Source organism: Homalodisca vitripennis, chromosome 2, assembly GCF_021130785.1.
Source record: "Homalodisca vitripennis isolate AUS2020 chromosome 2, UT_GWSS_2.1, whole genome shotgun sequence".
NCBI classification, from domain to species: Eukaryota; Metazoa; Arthropoda; class Insecta; order Hemiptera; family Cicadellidae; genus Homalodisca; species Homalodisca vitripennis.
In genome coordinates this window covers 152,892,559-152,910,050 of record NC_060208.1, presented here as the reverse complement: position 1 = coordinate 152,910,050, position 17,492 = coordinate 152,892,559, and the positions used below count along the sequence as shown (strand labels likewise).

At 35.0% G+C, this 17,492-nt stretch overlaps 1 protein-coding gene across 3 annotated transcripts in view; it reads left to right on the top strand.

Moving 5' to 3' along the window:
• Positions 1-17,492, top strand: part of LOC124354927 (serrate RNA effector molecule homolog) — a 60,608-nt gene that overhangs the window by 18,148 nt on the left and 24,968 nt on the right. For all 3 annotated transcript variants that reach the window (XM_046805737.1, XM_046805736.1, XM_046805738.1), the window contains 6 exons: positions 362-524; positions 1,762-1,822; positions 2,055-2,257; positions 12,198-12,293; positions 12,979-13,091; positions 14,644-14,748. In XM_046805737.1, coding sequence (XP_046661693.1) covers positions 362-524; positions 1,762-1,822; positions 2,055-2,257; positions 12,198-12,293; positions 12,979-13,091; positions 14,644-14,748 — 741 coding nt within the window. The remainder of the gene's footprint in view (positions 1-361; positions 525-1,761; positions 1,823-2,054; positions 2,258-12,197; positions 12,294-12,978; positions 13,092-14,643; positions 14,749-17,492) is intronic.

Sequence of the window (17,492 nt, the reverse complement as noted above, 5' to 3'; positions counted from 1 at the left end):
GCGAGTGATAAACAGGGTTTTCCAAAAATGGTGTCCTCTTCTAGTAAAATTTTGCAAGGTAGTCATCAAAGTTAAAGTTATGTGATAATATATGAATTACATAACTTATCACAACAGACAAAGCCCCAATGTTACATATTTAGATTTTATAAATAGTTAACTATAATAGCCTCTTACCTCCACAGAGACGAGTGGAAGTGTTCATGGAATTCCTAGATAATGGGCACTTGCAAGGTAGTCATCAAAGTTAAAGTTATGTGATAATATATGAATTACATAACTTATCACAACAGACAAAGCCCCAATGTTACATATTTAGATTTTATAAATAGTTAACTATAATAGCCTCTTACCTCCACAGAGACGAGTGGAAGTGTTCATGGAATTCCTAGATAATGGACGGTTGGACAAGGTAACCGTGGATGCAGAACAGTCAGAACAACTGATCAAATTACTGGACGCAGCGGTGATAAGACTGGAAGGTGGCACCGACCTTGACCTTGAGATTCTCGACGAGGTACCTGGTGAGTCATTTAACATCTCTTCAATATGAGTGTGCTGTTGGAAAGAGATTACAACTAATTGTCTTCAAGTATTGCACAAGGAGCACTACAAATGAAAAGGCCATTTCTATATAAATATTTCTGGTCGCTGTATGTGGTATATGTAATACTAATTCTGTATCTTTAAGTACACAACAGCTAAGAAGAATAACATTTGAATTATTTTAATGTATTTTGATATGTAAAATATACCTCCTTTTCCTTCTCATCGTCATCTACTGGTTCTCTGTAGACAGGCAGAAAATAGTGAAAAATTAATAAAAAATACATTATTATTTTATGTATTTTAATGTAAAATTTATATGAGTAAATTATTTACCCATATCAATTGTATTATAAAATTAATACTTGCTTTTTAGATGAAAAGATAACCTGCATGCATGAGAAGTGGTGATCTTTAATTCTTTATTTTTGTGCCACAGTTGTGTTTAGTTTTAAAACAAAATCCTGTGGTCACCTTCTCTTTCAAAACTTTTAATTAATAAGTAACAATACAAATTTTTAAATCAAGAAGCTAATGACATATTTTACTTTAATTGTACACAATATATTTAATCAGACTAAAGATGTAAAGGAAACAAAAATCAATAGTTAAGTGCAAAATTTGTTTTTATTTTTATAATAGATAATTGTTTCCTTTTTTGGTGTGGATGAATTTAAGCTTCAGCTTGAAACTGCATTCTACATTACTTCAGACTACCTTATATGTTCTTACCTTACCTTTATTACCTTATAAATACCAGTAATAGTTAAAAAAGTTAAAGTTGACATATTCCAGTGTGACCCATGAGAAAAAAGTGCAAATATTGGGTATGGAATTGAAAATAGTTATATCTATTAATAACTCAAAACAAATTATTTGTAGTAGAAAATAACAAAATATTTCAAATTAGTGGTTCATTAATTTGGAGAGGAATGTTGTTTAGCCAATAAACAACTTTTGAATTAATCATTCTATCTATCTTAATTAATTATATTACTTTTTCAGATTCAATAACTACACAATTCAATACCTGAAATCTTTTTAAAGTTAACTGTGAAGTCATGCACTCACAAAACAAATTGTTGTCACTACTAGTTTACAACAGTAGGTGCAGTAAATATTTATTAAAAACTATAACTAATTAGCAGTTTTGAATGTTAGTAATGGAAAATATATTATGATTCGCATTTTTAAGTATATAAAACTTTGTTACAGTGCCTGCTCCCACACCAGCCCAGCCTACAAGTGATGATGATACCAAACCGATCATTAAAAAGTGAGTTCGGCTCTTCATGATAAGTGCATTTCACTTCTTCTACTAATTTTTAACAATAATGGATTTTTGTTGTTGATAGTAATTTGGCAATAGCAATACTCACAGGAAATTTTTGCACAATATCTGCACTATCACTTTAAGAGAAAATTTCAAGGATATTCTTTAAGAAGCAAAGTGTTCTATGATACGTTTACATATTGATTATTTTTCACTATTTTCTGCCTGTCCACAGAGAACCAGTAGATGACGATGAGAAGGAAAAGGAGGCAGCAGATGGAGAAGTCACAGAGGAAGGAGAAAGTGTAATAAAGAAGACTGAGGATGGTAACAAAGAGGAAGATGAAAAAGTTACTGTCATAAAGTCACAAGATTCTCCTGAATCTTCATTGACTACACCTAAAGAAAGTGCTGATGAAAAGAATATGTCTTCAATCGGTGAGTTTCTCAAAATCTTTTAAGGGTGTTAGGTATACCAAGGGGATTAAATTTATCTATTATAAAATCATTCAAATGCTCTGACAACATTGTCTTGTTTTCAAAATCAGATTCATTGTCAAGAGCCAGCTTGTTTATCACCCGCTTGATGACCAACAACTTTGAGCACATAACCTCAGTCAATCTCATTTATCTGTACAAAGTGATAATAACTCCACCTATTCAACCCCTCTATATGGAATACACTTATCGCCGGCTGTATAAGTTTTCAGTCCACTGCTACTGAGATCGCCACTTTAACTATCTCATCATTGCTGTTTGCCGCTTTTACAAGCCTATTTTTATAAATATAGTATATAAGCTTAAACTGTCCAAAATAATGGGAAACTTCTTGTAAGTGGCTGTCTACTGCCTGGAACTGATGCCTCAAGGGTCTTTTGCGAACATCATAAGTCTAACATGAAACCTAACAGTTTACAACCTCAGCAGTCCCACAAACCCATACTACAACCAATCATGTCTTTCTGGGGAAATTTACCATAATATGTCCAAAATACCAAAGACGATAAAATATTCCCTTACAAACTCAGGACATTTAAATTAATTCCAGGCAATTTCTGCCTGCTTATTTCATAAAAAACCCTTACCCTAAATTGTTCACATTGTAGATAATAACAAAAAAACTTTCACAATTAAGCTAGGTATACAACACGTACCATACTGCAGCATTTGTGGCACTCTACTTTTTATGTACAGGGTGTCCCATGAATAACCTGACAAACTTCTCCGGTAGTTTCTTTTTATCAAAATAATGAAAAAAGTTCATATAAACATACGTCCGGAAACGCTTTGTTAGTAAGCTACGGCTAGCGTAAGATTTAAAATTTAAATATATCATTTTGAATATCAAAATATGCAAAATTCTATCACAGAAAACATACTTTGTTTGGATTAGAAGTACATTAACTTCATTAAATAAGTAATAAACACGCAAATCTTTTAACCAAAACTTATAGAAAATGTAATTCTTAATAGAATAATGTAAAATAATAACAAACACAAAGTTTAAAATATTAGTGAACACAATATTATTAATAAATGAAATATTAAATGAACACAGAAATCAGAAACTCTTTATTACAAAATTTCTTAGAGAAATGTATAGCGTCAGTTTACAGTGGATACAATTCAAATTGTATACAAAAATAATGTCACTCTTGAATGTCTTTCCAGTGCACATATTCATCTAGGGTGTAGAAGGGTCTTGATGTCAGCCAGTCATTCAGCGATGCCTTCAGCTTCATTCCTTTAAGAGCTTTTAGTTCTTGTGGTAATATGTTGTACAGCTTCTTGTCAGCATATGACGGTTTTCTTTCATACAGTGTAAGATAAGTGGGTAGTTTGCAGGATGTCGGGTGTAGTAGTCGTGGTGGTCAGCAGCTCGAGGTAGGTTCTTCCCATCAACATACAGTATAACCTCCCGAATATAGAGGGCAATCACTGTCATGATTTTTAGGTTCTTAAAGGCTTCTTTACAGGTGTCTCTGGGGCCCAGTCAGTTAAGAATCCTTATAGCTTTTTTCTGAAGTCACAGTAGTCATTGTAGGTTCTCTTGAGTTGTTCCTCCCCAGGCGGCTATCCCGTATCGAATATGAGTTTCAAATATTGCAAAGTAAGTAGTCTTTGCTGTTGGGGTGTTACTGATTGTTTTTATTCGCTTCAAAATATAAAGACTGGTATTTAATTTCTTACATAGCTTGTCAATATGTTGTGTCCATGACATTTTTTCATCGATTATCACTCCCAGAAATTTGGTGTGTGGCTTTACATCAACATCTGGTAGGGCTGGTACCTGGTTTCGCTTTCTACCAAATGCTAGCTGGTTAGTCTTAGACATATTAACTACCAAGTCGTTGTAGTGGCAGTACTGGTATGCCATGTTCAATGAGGTGTATGAGCGTACCGCCAGCTGTTCAGTAGAGTTTTCTGAAGAGAGAAGGGTTGTATCATCTGCATACATGAGCGTATGACAGAGACTGTCCAAATATTGAGGCATGTCGTTTGTAAAAAGGATAAACAATACAGGGCCAAGGACAGATCCTTGTGGTACACCTCTATTTATAGGGAGTGGTTTTGATCTTACAGTATGGATCTGTCCTCTTTCCGTGTGTCTAACTTCGACCAGTTGGCTGCGTTGTTCCAGGTGGCTCTTGAGCCAGTTAAGGGCAGTACCTCTAATGCCCAGATTTTCAAGTTTCTTTAAAATGAGAGTATGGCCAAGGCAATCAAACGCCTAACTGAAATCGAGCATAATGCCTGTAACTAGCTTTCCTGTCTCCAGATGGTCAATTATAAACTCTGCTAGCTCAATGATTGCAGTAATAGTAGATCGCCCTTTTAAGAAACCATGTTGACTTGCTGTTAGTAGCTTATGTTGTTCACAGTACTCCATCAGTCTTTTTAGCACAACCCGTTCAATCGCTTTTGAAAAAGTTGAAAGTAGCGAGATAGGCCTGAAGTTACTTGCTTGCGTTGGACTTCCATTTTTTAACTTAGGGTACACCTTGGCTAATTTTAAGGCTGATGGGAATACCCCTGATGTTAACCCTTTGAACCCCAGACCAAAATATTGATGGTGGAAAAAACGTACCAAAATCATTTGACCTAAGAACTACCGAGAATCCCCGGAGCAGAAACAGCTGTTTTGCATACTGTTTGTAAAAAATTAATACTTTTGCTATTTTTTATGCTATTTTCTTGTATTACACACCAAAATGTCCAGAATGAAATTGTATACACAGAAAAAGATTAGTCTGAAGTATAAAAAAATGTTTAACAGCATTAAAATAATTTTAAAATATATGTATATAAATTTTTAGGCAAAAAAATTGATTTTAAGATTTTTTAATTAAAAAATAAGAAATATTTTTATCATGGGCACCCACATTTTATTTTTCTAAATTTAGTTTTGTGTATGTACAAAAAAAATTATATTGATATCTCTAAAAATAAACTTTTTTTGAATTTTTTAATAAAAGTATGTGACTTGTAAAAACCTCTAAGCGTACAACACAAAAATCACTGATATTACCTAAAAAAATAAATTAGTAAAAAAATAAATAAAAAAATTAGTATTTTAATAAAATACATATAAATATGTATTAATACTCATAAAATAAGTATTTTACGACTTCAAATAAATATGTATTAAACGCATATACCATGGCGACGATATTACGTCGCCCGGGGATTCTCGCAACTTCATTGGCGACGATACATCGTCGCCGCGGGGATCTTCGCATATCTTCTCGGCGACGATATTTCGTCGCCTGGGGTTCAAAGGGTTAAGGACATATTGGTTATAAAAGCCAGAGGTGGTGTAAGTATATTACTGCATTGATTTAATAGCTTGGATGATATGCCATCTACTCCTGCTGATGTTTTGGGTTTGAAGCTCTTGATTATGCTTTGAATTTCTTCTGTATTTGTATCCAGCAGGTGTGTGAGGTGGCAGTTTACAGGAGGTGCTTGAATTTATTTTTATTATTGCCATGCTGTCTATCAATGTCAAGTGTATTGTCTGCTATGTTGATAAAGAATTTATTGAAATGTTCTGCAATTATGTTTGGGTTGCTTGTTTCTTTACCATTAATTTCTAGTTTCAGTTCCGGTTTCTTCTGATTATCATCACTTCTTTGGGAATTTATTATCTGCCATAAAGCTTTAGATTTGTTTTCTGATTTATTTACATACTCTGCAGATGCTTGTTGCCTTAGGAGGTCATAATTTTTCTTAGCTTTAGCTGCTGCTGTCTTATCTTGGTCATTACCTGTGAGCTTATGTTTACTGGGACAATTAAGGTATTCCGTCTTGAGATTAATGGTTCCTTTATCTGAAAATGTCTTGTGTTTTGAGGTTTTCTTGAGCTTAATTCTTACCAGCGGACAAGTAGCATCCAAAGCCATTGTAAGCGTTGCCGAGAAGCTGTTGTACGCATCATCAGTATTTGAGGCATTGTACACTCCATTCCAGTCTTCATTTTCCAGTAGAGCTCTTAAATGCACTGATGTTTTCTTCTTTGAAATGTCTCTGTATAATACTGTTGGACGATGTGGTGCATCTTTTAAACTATACGAACACATACGAAAAATAAGATAGAAAATGCATTATCTGTTTATTAAATGAATGTTCTTCGTAAAAACAAAACATTTAATGATTTTTTTCAGTCAAATAAGCAGTATAAAAAATTGTAGGGTGAGAAACAAGATTTAAAAAATACAGCGTCAACTTTAGTTATTAATAATTGAGAGTTGGCAACACTGCTGCAATAATTTTTTTTACAATTTTTGAGATAAAAACAAAACAAAATGGCTGACACTTAACATTCACTGTGAAAGTGCTCCTCATATTAGTGCAGTTATTAGTAGGTAAACCCAACAAATTGCTTACTAAATACTCACCACCACAACTTCAACAGCAACTGTAAGTGTTACAACTATAATATAATACAAATATAAAAGATAAAGCAAGAATACATTGAAAAACTAATACCACAGAGCTGACCTACATTAAGAGGCAGCAATTTCACATGAAACTCATATCCAACTTCAAGAATATACCACTCTGAGAGTAGCTAAAGCACAAATCTCTGCATAAATTACAAATAGTGTAGTTTAATTAAGTGACGTCAAACACATAAGCGACTAAACACGATTATTTTACCACTATCAAGACAACCTCACAGGCGCTACACCATATGTGACAAGGCCGCTGACCCAGATACCGCATCAGCAGTGCTACACCATATGTGACAAGGCCGCTGACCCAGATACCGCGTCAGCAGTGCTTATGCTACTACAACACCTTTTAGCTGACTGCAATACAACTAACACTGTACTGCTTCTATCTGGCTGACAAGGAATTGATTACCCATAAATCAAACACATTTATTTTCAACTTCTCACTAATTCTGACCACTAGAAGTCTGCCAATTACTTGACAAGGTGTCTCAGTGGTGATGAATTGAGTAGTTGCCACTGAGTACCGTGTCTAGTAATACACTGGTCTACAGTATCTTACATTTTTGACATGGTTATTGACTACCTTAAATCAATCTAAATTTTACAGTGCAATTCCTTATACCTGACCTTTTTGTAATTACTGATACTCTTAAGAATGCCATCAAAATATCCCTGTGGTATATGCTCAATAGGAGTAAAATACTCAGGATTAAAGTGCACTGGTACATGTGAATTGTGGTACCATGCTGGCTGTCAGAATATCAGTGAAAAAACTCTTAAAAAAATGTCCTTCAATAAAATAAATGACTGGAAATGCAACAAATGTAATACAGACTCTTCAAACCTACTTTCTCAAGTGACAGCTGATTCAAATATAAGCTTCCCCTGTAACACAAACATGAACAATGGTTCTGATTCTCCAAACATTTCTATTAAAGAACTTGAACATAGCCTAATTGAGAACAACTTTTTTGAAAACACAGCCAGTGAAGAGGGAAAGCTTGAAATGGCTGCAAAAATAGGCTCTGTACTACTCAACGAGAATAATACCTTGAAAGAACAAAACATCAGACTCAAAGCTGAACTTGCTAGCTGTGAAGAACAGATTGAAGAACTTAATAATGAAAAAGAAAGATACACAGAGAGACTAGAAGCACTACATACAACGCTGTCTAGACGATATGCAAACTTCACTTGATAGAGAAACCCAACTGCGACGGAAAAGCCAAGATACCTTTGATGAGCATGAGTGTAAAATGGGGCAAATAATTGATGATTACATTTGTAAGATGAATGAGAAAGACAAAATAATAAAAACCCTGCAAGTTAAATTTGAAAATCAAATCAACATCAATATGTCCAAATCAACCATCAGTACCGCTTCTCAGACCCAAGGCATCGAGAATGATCCCTCATCTGCAACAGCCTCTCCATATCTGCTGCTCCAAATCCTAAACATAAATAAAAAACAAGAAAATATGGAAAATATGATGATAGCATTGTCTTCACAGCTTCAACAGTTGTCTACTAATCAAACAAAACAGCTCAGCAATTTGGATCATTTACCTGTGGAGAGTAAACCTATCTGCACTCAAAATTTAAATTATGACCTGACTAACCCCGGGACAAATGAATCACTGACTTCGACCCCAGGAGCCAGACAAACCTGCAGACAAAAACTGAACGAAAGTACAATGACTAACGCCTATCCAACATCAACCCCAGGAGCCAGACAAACCTGCAGACAAAAACTGAACGAAAGTACATTGACTAACGCCTATCCAACATCAACCCCAGGAGCCAGACAAACCTGCCGTCAAAAACTGAACAGAAGCACGATGACCAAAGACTACCCAACATTAACCCCAGGAGCCAGACAAACCTGCCGTCAAAAACTGAGCGAGTTGAAAAAACCTTCTACTAACAATAAAAGAAACAACGTTTTCAGTGTTTCCTTACAGGTAGCAAGATTTACAGCTAATAAGAACAGGCAAGGGGGTGTGAATCCAAAAATAAAAGTGCTGGCAAAGAAACCGCCAATAACTGCAAAAGTCCGCAGTCACAATGAAGCTCTAGAAGAATTCTTCGTAAAGCACATAGAATTCTACAAAAAAATCAATGAGAGCTATAAAAGTAGTGCTATTGAATTAGAATTACTGCCAGAGCACTCTGAACCTAACCCTTCAGATGAACCTTGCACACAGATGGCAACCTCCTCAACAGGTCCTTTTTTAGAGGACAGCCACCTGAAAAAGGCCAAAGAATAACAATTAACACTCAAAGGCCTGGTTTGGATGGAGAAAACGTATTGTCGATTTTCCATCAAAATGTCGACCGCATCAGTAACAAGGTGGAGAGATTAAACCATTTATTATCCTCTCTCAAGCCAGATTTGGTAGTTGTCACAGAACACGGACAACATGCAAATAACATCATAAATACGCAATTAAATGGTTATACTCTGGTCTCCGCATTTGGAAGAGTGCATAACATTAAAGGAGGGGTAGCAATTTACAAAAGTAACAAAATAGAGAATGAAACTACAAGTTTGGAAATGGAACATCTCAGTATACCCCTAGTCTGTGAAGTAACAGTTGCCTCTATCAAACTTTCTGGAAAAGAACAACTTTATATGATAGGTGTATATCGGCCTCCTAATAATCTGATTGACATCACAGCAGAAGCTATCGAGGTCCTTCATAAAGTTCTGGATAACATTCCGACTCACAGCAGAATTATTTTGATTGGGGATATAAATATTGATATTTTAAGACCTACTAGGGAAACTATTATGTTTGATGAATTTCTTTTGTCCCATAACATGACACGACTCCAACTTTCGGCGACCAGAGTATTTCAAGGTCATCAGTCCTCCATAGATGCTATCTGCACAAATGCTGAAATTGATGAATCTCAAGTGAAAATTCTCCATACTGGTATAAGTGACCATTTCGGACAACTTTGTTATCTGCCTCTGTCTGTTGAATCAAAAAACTACTACCTCCTCTCATCGACATGTAAGTCCAGAGAACTTAACAAATCTCAAACGATATTTGGCTGGGGAATCTTGGACTAATGTACTTCAACAAGATAGTGTGGAAGAGGCCTACAGACAATATTTGAAGACAATAACATACTTTTTAGATCTCACTTGTCCAATCAAGAAATTCAGAGTTGTGGCAAAACCAAAAGCTCGACCATGCTATGACGAAGAAGCTCTCCGCTTAAAGAAAGATTTTCTTAAAGCAAATGAGAGATATTGTCTTTCTGGCAGCCAAGAGGATAAACAAACTTCTACGCAGCTAAAGAAGGCTTACGACTTAAAACTAAGGACCTTAAGACAAGAGGCTAGTGCTGCTCATATTGCCCTAACAAAAATAAGGCTGTTTGGGAGATCATAAACAGCGAGAGAAATCATCAGCACAAGGACACAATTTCTGGATTTGACTTCATAGTTAAAAACGGAGACAAAATTGACGACCCTATAGATATAGCCAACCATTTTAACAACTATTTCTCAACTATTGCTGATGAAACTCTCAAACAGAACCTGTGCATCAACCCAACAATGCAATTTGTTCAGAACCCACCTGTTGGAATGCCACTGACCTCTATGGAACCCACATCAATTGAAGAAATAAGTAAAGTAATAGACTCACTAAAAACAAAATCCTCTTTTGGCTTAAATGAAATATCCTCAAAAATTCTAAAATTTTGTAAAAATGAAGTAGCGGTACCGATTTTTCATATCACACAACTGTCTCTTCTGCATGGTACTTTCCCCTCAAGTATGAAAATTTCCAAAGTTATCCCTCTTCACAAAAAATCCAGTAAACACCACATAGAAAATTTTAGGCCAATATCTTTAATTCCAACTGAATCCAAAATTATTGAGAAAATTGTACTCTCTAGACTTTTCAAGCATCTTCAACTGAACAACCTTTTGACAGAGGAACAGCATGGTTTTATTAAGGGACGATCCACCATGACTGCAATAGTAGATCTGTTGGAGCACATTGTGGACAATATCGAGGCTGGAAATAATGTAGTGGGAGTGCAACTTGACTTGAGTAAGGCATTTGATTGTCTAAGCCATGACTTGATTATAAGAAAACTTTTTCATCTAGGAATCCAAGGAACAGCACTTTCATGGTTCTCAGCATACCTTGAAGGAAGACGCCAGGTTGTAGAAGTGACTCAGACCATAAAAAGAATTACTACAATTTCTAGATCTGAGGTCCTGTCAATGGACCGTGGTGTACCGCAAGGATCTGTGTTGGGGCCTGTACTTTTTATATTATTTACTAATGATTTTCCTAACGTTTTACATTCATACAGTAATTTAGTCATGTATGCTGACGATTCTATGCTATTAACTGCCAATAGCTCAGTGGAAAATCTAGAAATAAATTCATACATTGCTGTTAACATTGCTATGGACTATTGTAGAAACAATGACCTGGTTTTCAATGAATCAAAGACGAAACAAATTTCATTTGGGAACAAGAAGGATGACATTTCAGATCTACCAAATCTTCAATCTGTCAGCTCAACTAATTATCTTGGAATCATTGTTGATGACAAACTCTCATGGCTAAATCATATTAATAACTTATGCCTTAAACTTAGCTCAGCAATCTATGCCATAAAAAGGACGAAAGCTATAAGCACGACAAAAGCCACAATAACAGCCTATCATGCTCTGTTTGAAAGCCATATGAGATATGGCTTAGCGGTTTGGGGTGGTTCAACTGAAAGAAATCTCAAACGAATCCTCATTCTTCAAAAAAAGGCTCTAAGAATCATGGCTGGCTTGGGATGTAGAGAGAGCTGTAGAGGGGTATTCAAAGAGTGGAGGTTATCAACAGTAGTCAGCCTTTATATTGTAGAATGTATTGTGATAGCTACAACTCATAATGTCCAACAGCACCAAGACATTCACTCTTACAATACTAGGCATGCCAATAACTTTACTTTGCCAATCCACAAGTTAACTCTCTCTGAAACAAAACCAACCTATGCTGGGGCAAAATTCTTCAATAATCTCCCTGATGAGCTGAAGAAAATGGAAGGAAGGAAGTTGAAGAAAAGCCTGCACTCCTGGTTCCAAGAGAGACCCTTTTACTCAGTAAAAGAATTCTTGAATTAGAGAGCCGACTCGCAGAGAATGTGAAGACCTAGGCAGCTAATGACAACAAACCTGGGAAAAATTTTTAAGATAATATGTATTTGACGCCATTTCCTTCTTGATGAATGTGAAAATAAAGAATTGTCTTGTCTTGTCTTGTCTTGATACATCCTCCTGCTGCTGCTTTAAACATAAATTCATTTCATTGTTTATAGAGATGTTTCTCATAAATATTGATATAGATCCATGTACAATATATCATATCAGATCATATATTGATTGTATGTGTCAGACGATACAGAGCCCGTCAGCCTGAATGGAGGGACAGAGGAGGAAGACGAAGATAAGCAAGAACAATCTCCAGTACAAGAACAAAAAAACATTGCTGGTAAGCTAAATTTATAAAATGACCTGAAATTTTAAATCTAGGAATCAATTAATCTACTGTGAACTTGCATTGGAATATTAACCATGATTGTGGTTTCAAGTGTTTATTCCCGGTGCATCTCATTGAGTACAAACTTTTTTTGTGGTGTTCTGTAGACAGGCTCCAATTTCCAAGTAGATTATATCGCATACAAAATTATTACTGATCTGGAGTGAGTGACATGCACCATCATTGAATTCATGCAAAATTTTAAGTCTATAGGTCAGTTCGATCTTGATATATCATGCAGACAAAAATTAAATTAAATTATTACAAAAAATAAAGAGCATTTTGACAGTAACTGAAGATCTCACTCATAATTGGTCATTGTAGGTATACCATATCCAAAAACTTTCATAAACGTTATTTCAAAATTTTCTGAAATTTAACCTAAATTAAGTGAACAGTTTTTAATTGTATGGTACCAAAATTTTTAGTCCACCTCGGATCTTTACTTATTACTGATGTAAGAATTTCCCCCACATTTATTTGAATTTAATTTTGAGTAAACTTCTTTTTATTTTGTAGTAAATAAATTTACATATTTCCTTTGTTGATATTTTTAACATTATAAAAATATTTCTTAGTTGTGTAGGACCTAAATCAACTCCGAATGCAGTACTAATATTTGTTATTGATGTCCTAGATGATGAAATGTCAGTTGATGAAGGGGAATGTGATGTTGAAAAGAAGAAAGAGGAAGAAATAACTGACAAGTCGGAAAAGACAGATAAGGGGAAGATGGAAGAAATGGAAGAGGTAAGCTATTGATTTTAATCTGTAGGTGTGAATTAATACTTAAATAAATTAACTTAATTAATCTAAAAATATTACCAAATCTGAATCTATCTATTTAATCTAAATTTAATTAAAATGTGTCAAAGATAACAGGATTCTCCTATAATAGATAGTGCACGCTCTAATAGAAGAAACACACACAGTCTGCTTTGTACTCTGTAATAAGTCTGGTACAGTCTTATTGCTGCACCACTTTCTTCTAAGGGGCGGCCTATTGCCATGCATTTAAGCCTCAAGGGCCTGTTGCACATCCCAGAAGATTATGGTTTCAGCAGTTATACAAATCCCTAAAAACAACCAATCAGGACTTCTACCAAAAAGCATCTACAGAACACAGCTAAAGCTACTTTACTGTTCTGCAGATCAACACCCTCTAGTTCCTCACTTTAAGAGTCACTGGATACTGCTCGTCTATTAGTATTATCATTGTCCTGGAACCTCCGATGTGGATGTCTCCAACAACCTTCCAGGCCACCTCGGACATTCCAACAGAATTAACAATGGCCTTAAGGATGCCTGAAAAGTACTTCCCAGCCGCAGGATCGTCGAAGCTGAGAAAGACCTTAATAGATCTTATGAAGTCCCCAAAAACCATACCTATCCCTTAAGTGCCCCGGAGCCGGACCCTGCAGCCACTCCGTAGTCTCGTCATTGCCACACAACATGGCATTCCTCTCTCAGGAAAGCACCTCTTAAGGCCATGTCACACTGCCATGGCGTCGCGTCCGTCCATCTGCTGATGGATTTTTAAAATAATCGCCAATCGTGGCGTTGGCCGCGGACGCGGATTCGTGTCTGGTAGTTTGACGGGATTCGAGACTGTCACTGCATACGCGGACGTTCATACTATGGATGGACGGACACAACGCCACAGCAGTGTGACATGGTCTTTAATCTGTAGGCACACACTCTGCTGACAAAACCTTGTCAAGGATCCGCCCGCAGCTCCAATGCCTCTTCCTCCAAGAAGCACCTTTCAGGAAAGTTATCAGAGATCATAACAACTTGGTGTCCCATCAAAATCTCCCCACTCTCTCCTCTGTTGAAGGAGCAGTTTGACAACCTATCTGCTCTGAAGGAGGTTTTTCCACCAAAGAACCACCCGAGCGTTCTCTCTTTCCAATTGGAGTAGAGTGAGCTGCAATTTTACCTGGTACTGACTCCCTCTGCTTATTTTCCTTTCATTGGCTAATTTCTTGCCGTTTTGCCTCCTTCATTCATTATCCGGAAGCCAGGTGCCCTTCTTTTGCTGTTTCAACCACTACTTGCGTTAATGTCAAAGATTTGTGTTGCAGGTAGTGTTATTTGTAAAATTTTCATGTTGAACAGGAGAGCAACATGAAATTTGTATGTTTTGGAAAGTATTTACTATTAGGGAAAATTGAACTTATTTAATGGAGAATTATTGTTTCTACTATAGTAGTAACTACCACCTTTTATTAACTTAATATGCTTAAATATGATTAAACAGCCAGTAGCATACTTTATTAATAATCATTATAAATATTTACAGAAAAAGGAAGATGACAATTCCCCGAAACCGAGACCTCTACATCGAACTGCATCCATATTCTTACGCAATCTTGCACCAACCATCACAAAACAGGAAGTTGAAGCAGTAAGCTATATCAATTCAAATATTTTTTAAAACTACAAATATTTTTTAAGTGATTTGATCAAATATTTAATGAAATATAAGAAATAGCAATGGCAGAACTTGTGATTTTTATAATAGTGCGAGGTTAAAATATTATATTTTATCATGTATTGTAGTAATGCATTATTTTTAATGCGAGAAAAATTTTCAGTCATAACAAATTAAGAAAAATACATCCACCCCCAGTTTTTTATTTATCCACCCCTTAAATTAAAAGTTATTGGTCTTTGTTTTCAGATGCAAATTTGGACCATTGTGCATCCCTTTGTCTAAAATATATGATCGTTTACTGTAAAGGGTGTCAAAACAAATATATTAAAATAATTAAAACTCACATATTACGTGTAATAAACTTATTTAAAAAGTGTTTATTACATTAATAACATTGCTCATATATTTACTATAGAATAAATATTAGAATATTTCAAAGAGAACAACGAGAAATGTCTATCAAAAGTGTATAATAATCAAAACAAATTGTTTCTTGTTGAAATACAAATGTTGTATATAACAACAACAAATACTTTTATACACTTTAGAAGCAGTAGCCTAACATACATCGTCTTTTAAAACAACTATAAATTTATCTAAACTATATGCAGATGCTTGCAATAACATAATTTCAAAGACATTTGTTTAAATTTGCCTATTCATTCCTTGATATTTATTATGGTCAGAACATTATAAAACTTGATACCGTAGTACTTAAAACTGGCTGGGGTGCTGATAAAGTTACATTCAATTACAACAATATTACTTCTATTAAGAGTGAAATAGTTAATTAAAGTTAAGTAGAACTAAAGTAGAAGTAGAATTAAAGTAGTTTAGTAATAGTTAAGTAAAACTAGATAAATTATTTTTAACATATATTGAGGGTAATGTTGACATTTTTACCTAAAAAAGGTGTTGATATAATGATCATGACTAGACACATTACAGATAAGCCTAATAATACAGTTATTCTATAAGGGAATAAAACTAAATACACGCATAGTACATAACTAATACCAATACATAATCACACCAAGGCTTGCAACCTTGTTTTGATTTACATTTCCAATGTGTTTAGTGGAAATTATCCCTTTAAGGGATCTAATTAAAAAATGTCCCTAGTAATGAAAACAAAGCATTATTAAAAAAAAAGTGTTAGTTTGATTATTTATCTATGTCTTTTCGAACACAAAGTACAACAAAAACATGTTACTTACATTTGATTGTAAACGTTAATTCAATGTGCATGTTCAGTTAGGTTCAATTCACCTTCCCCTTACCCTGATGAGACAATGAGAATACCTCTCTCTTCACCTACATTACACTATAGTTTGTAGTCTAGGTGTCTCTGATGTCAAAACTGTGTAAAGAGTTCACTTTGAATTTCTTCGTCACCGGCTATCGGATCTGATCAGATGAACATGAGTCTAGATTCTAGGCAACAATTCCGTGACAGCGTCATATTCCAGATGCTGCAGTAAGAGGAAGGTGAATTGGAGCTAAAGTCCACATTCACAAGAACATGTTAAAACTATTGGTAATTTGTGTAATGGTCATTAGATTACATAGGTTAAAACCAAGGTTTATATCATGATCACATCCAAACCTCATCTGAACTAATATTGTCACCAGTCTGCAGACGATCAGCTGGCAGAAATCCCCATACGTCAATTTTCGTTGTCAGAGCGGCATTGGTTAGAAATCCCACCATTTCTCCGATCAATTGTTTGAACGACTTCCCTACAGATGTAACGATGGGTTGTACATTTAGAACTGTTCAAACCAAGCGTTACGTGAGGAGCCAATTTTTTCAATGTCCATGGAAATTTTATTAGGGGTGGATCGATTCCAATTCTCAATGCCATGATTCTTTTCACTTGATTCCAATACCAACAAATGTTTTCTACACACCACTTAGCTGTGGTGGCATGGGTTGATTCAATACAAATGTTCAATATAATACAATTGTGCACCTGATTATGAAATAATGAAAATAGATTACACCTAGATTACATTGTTTGTAGTCTAGGTGTCTCTGATGTCAAAACTATGCAAAGAGTTTGTTTTGAGATGTTTTGTAACAGACTTTTTATCTCTTCAGACAGACTTTGAATCCAGACTCCAGGAGTTAAGTCAGTGACAGCATAGAATTTCACACTATACCAACAGAAGTGCTTAAAATACACTTGAAATGTCATGATTTCATAGTATCATGATTAGTAATGTGTCTAAGCAGAATCTCGAATCCAAATAAACTTACTCACGGATGGCAGCTGTTTTATTATGCAAATTACCAATTGCTTATCATATGTTATTGTTGTACTTTCTGTATGAAAAAGTTTATATAAACAAATTACTGTAGTTTAACAAATAATATTTTGGTTGTAACTCACATATTTTATGTCTATTTTGGTGCATTTTTCCACGTTTAATGTATCTATTCGTAGTAATTGCATAAACTTCTTTGAAATAGTGTGATATTATTATGCTTTTCTCCCTAAAGTGTGAACCTTTTAAAAGTAAAGTTAATATGAAAGTTTCTTTGGTTTATTTTTTGGTTGTACTGGCAAATTCAATGTCTCATACTGAAGGATTGTGCGTTGCATACCTCCGACCCTCAAGATAGCAGTGGTTAGTTATTATTTGTTCTCTTTATTTTCAAAAGTGGATACATGCATTTTCCAAATTAAAAAAAAATCATTAGGTATACACTA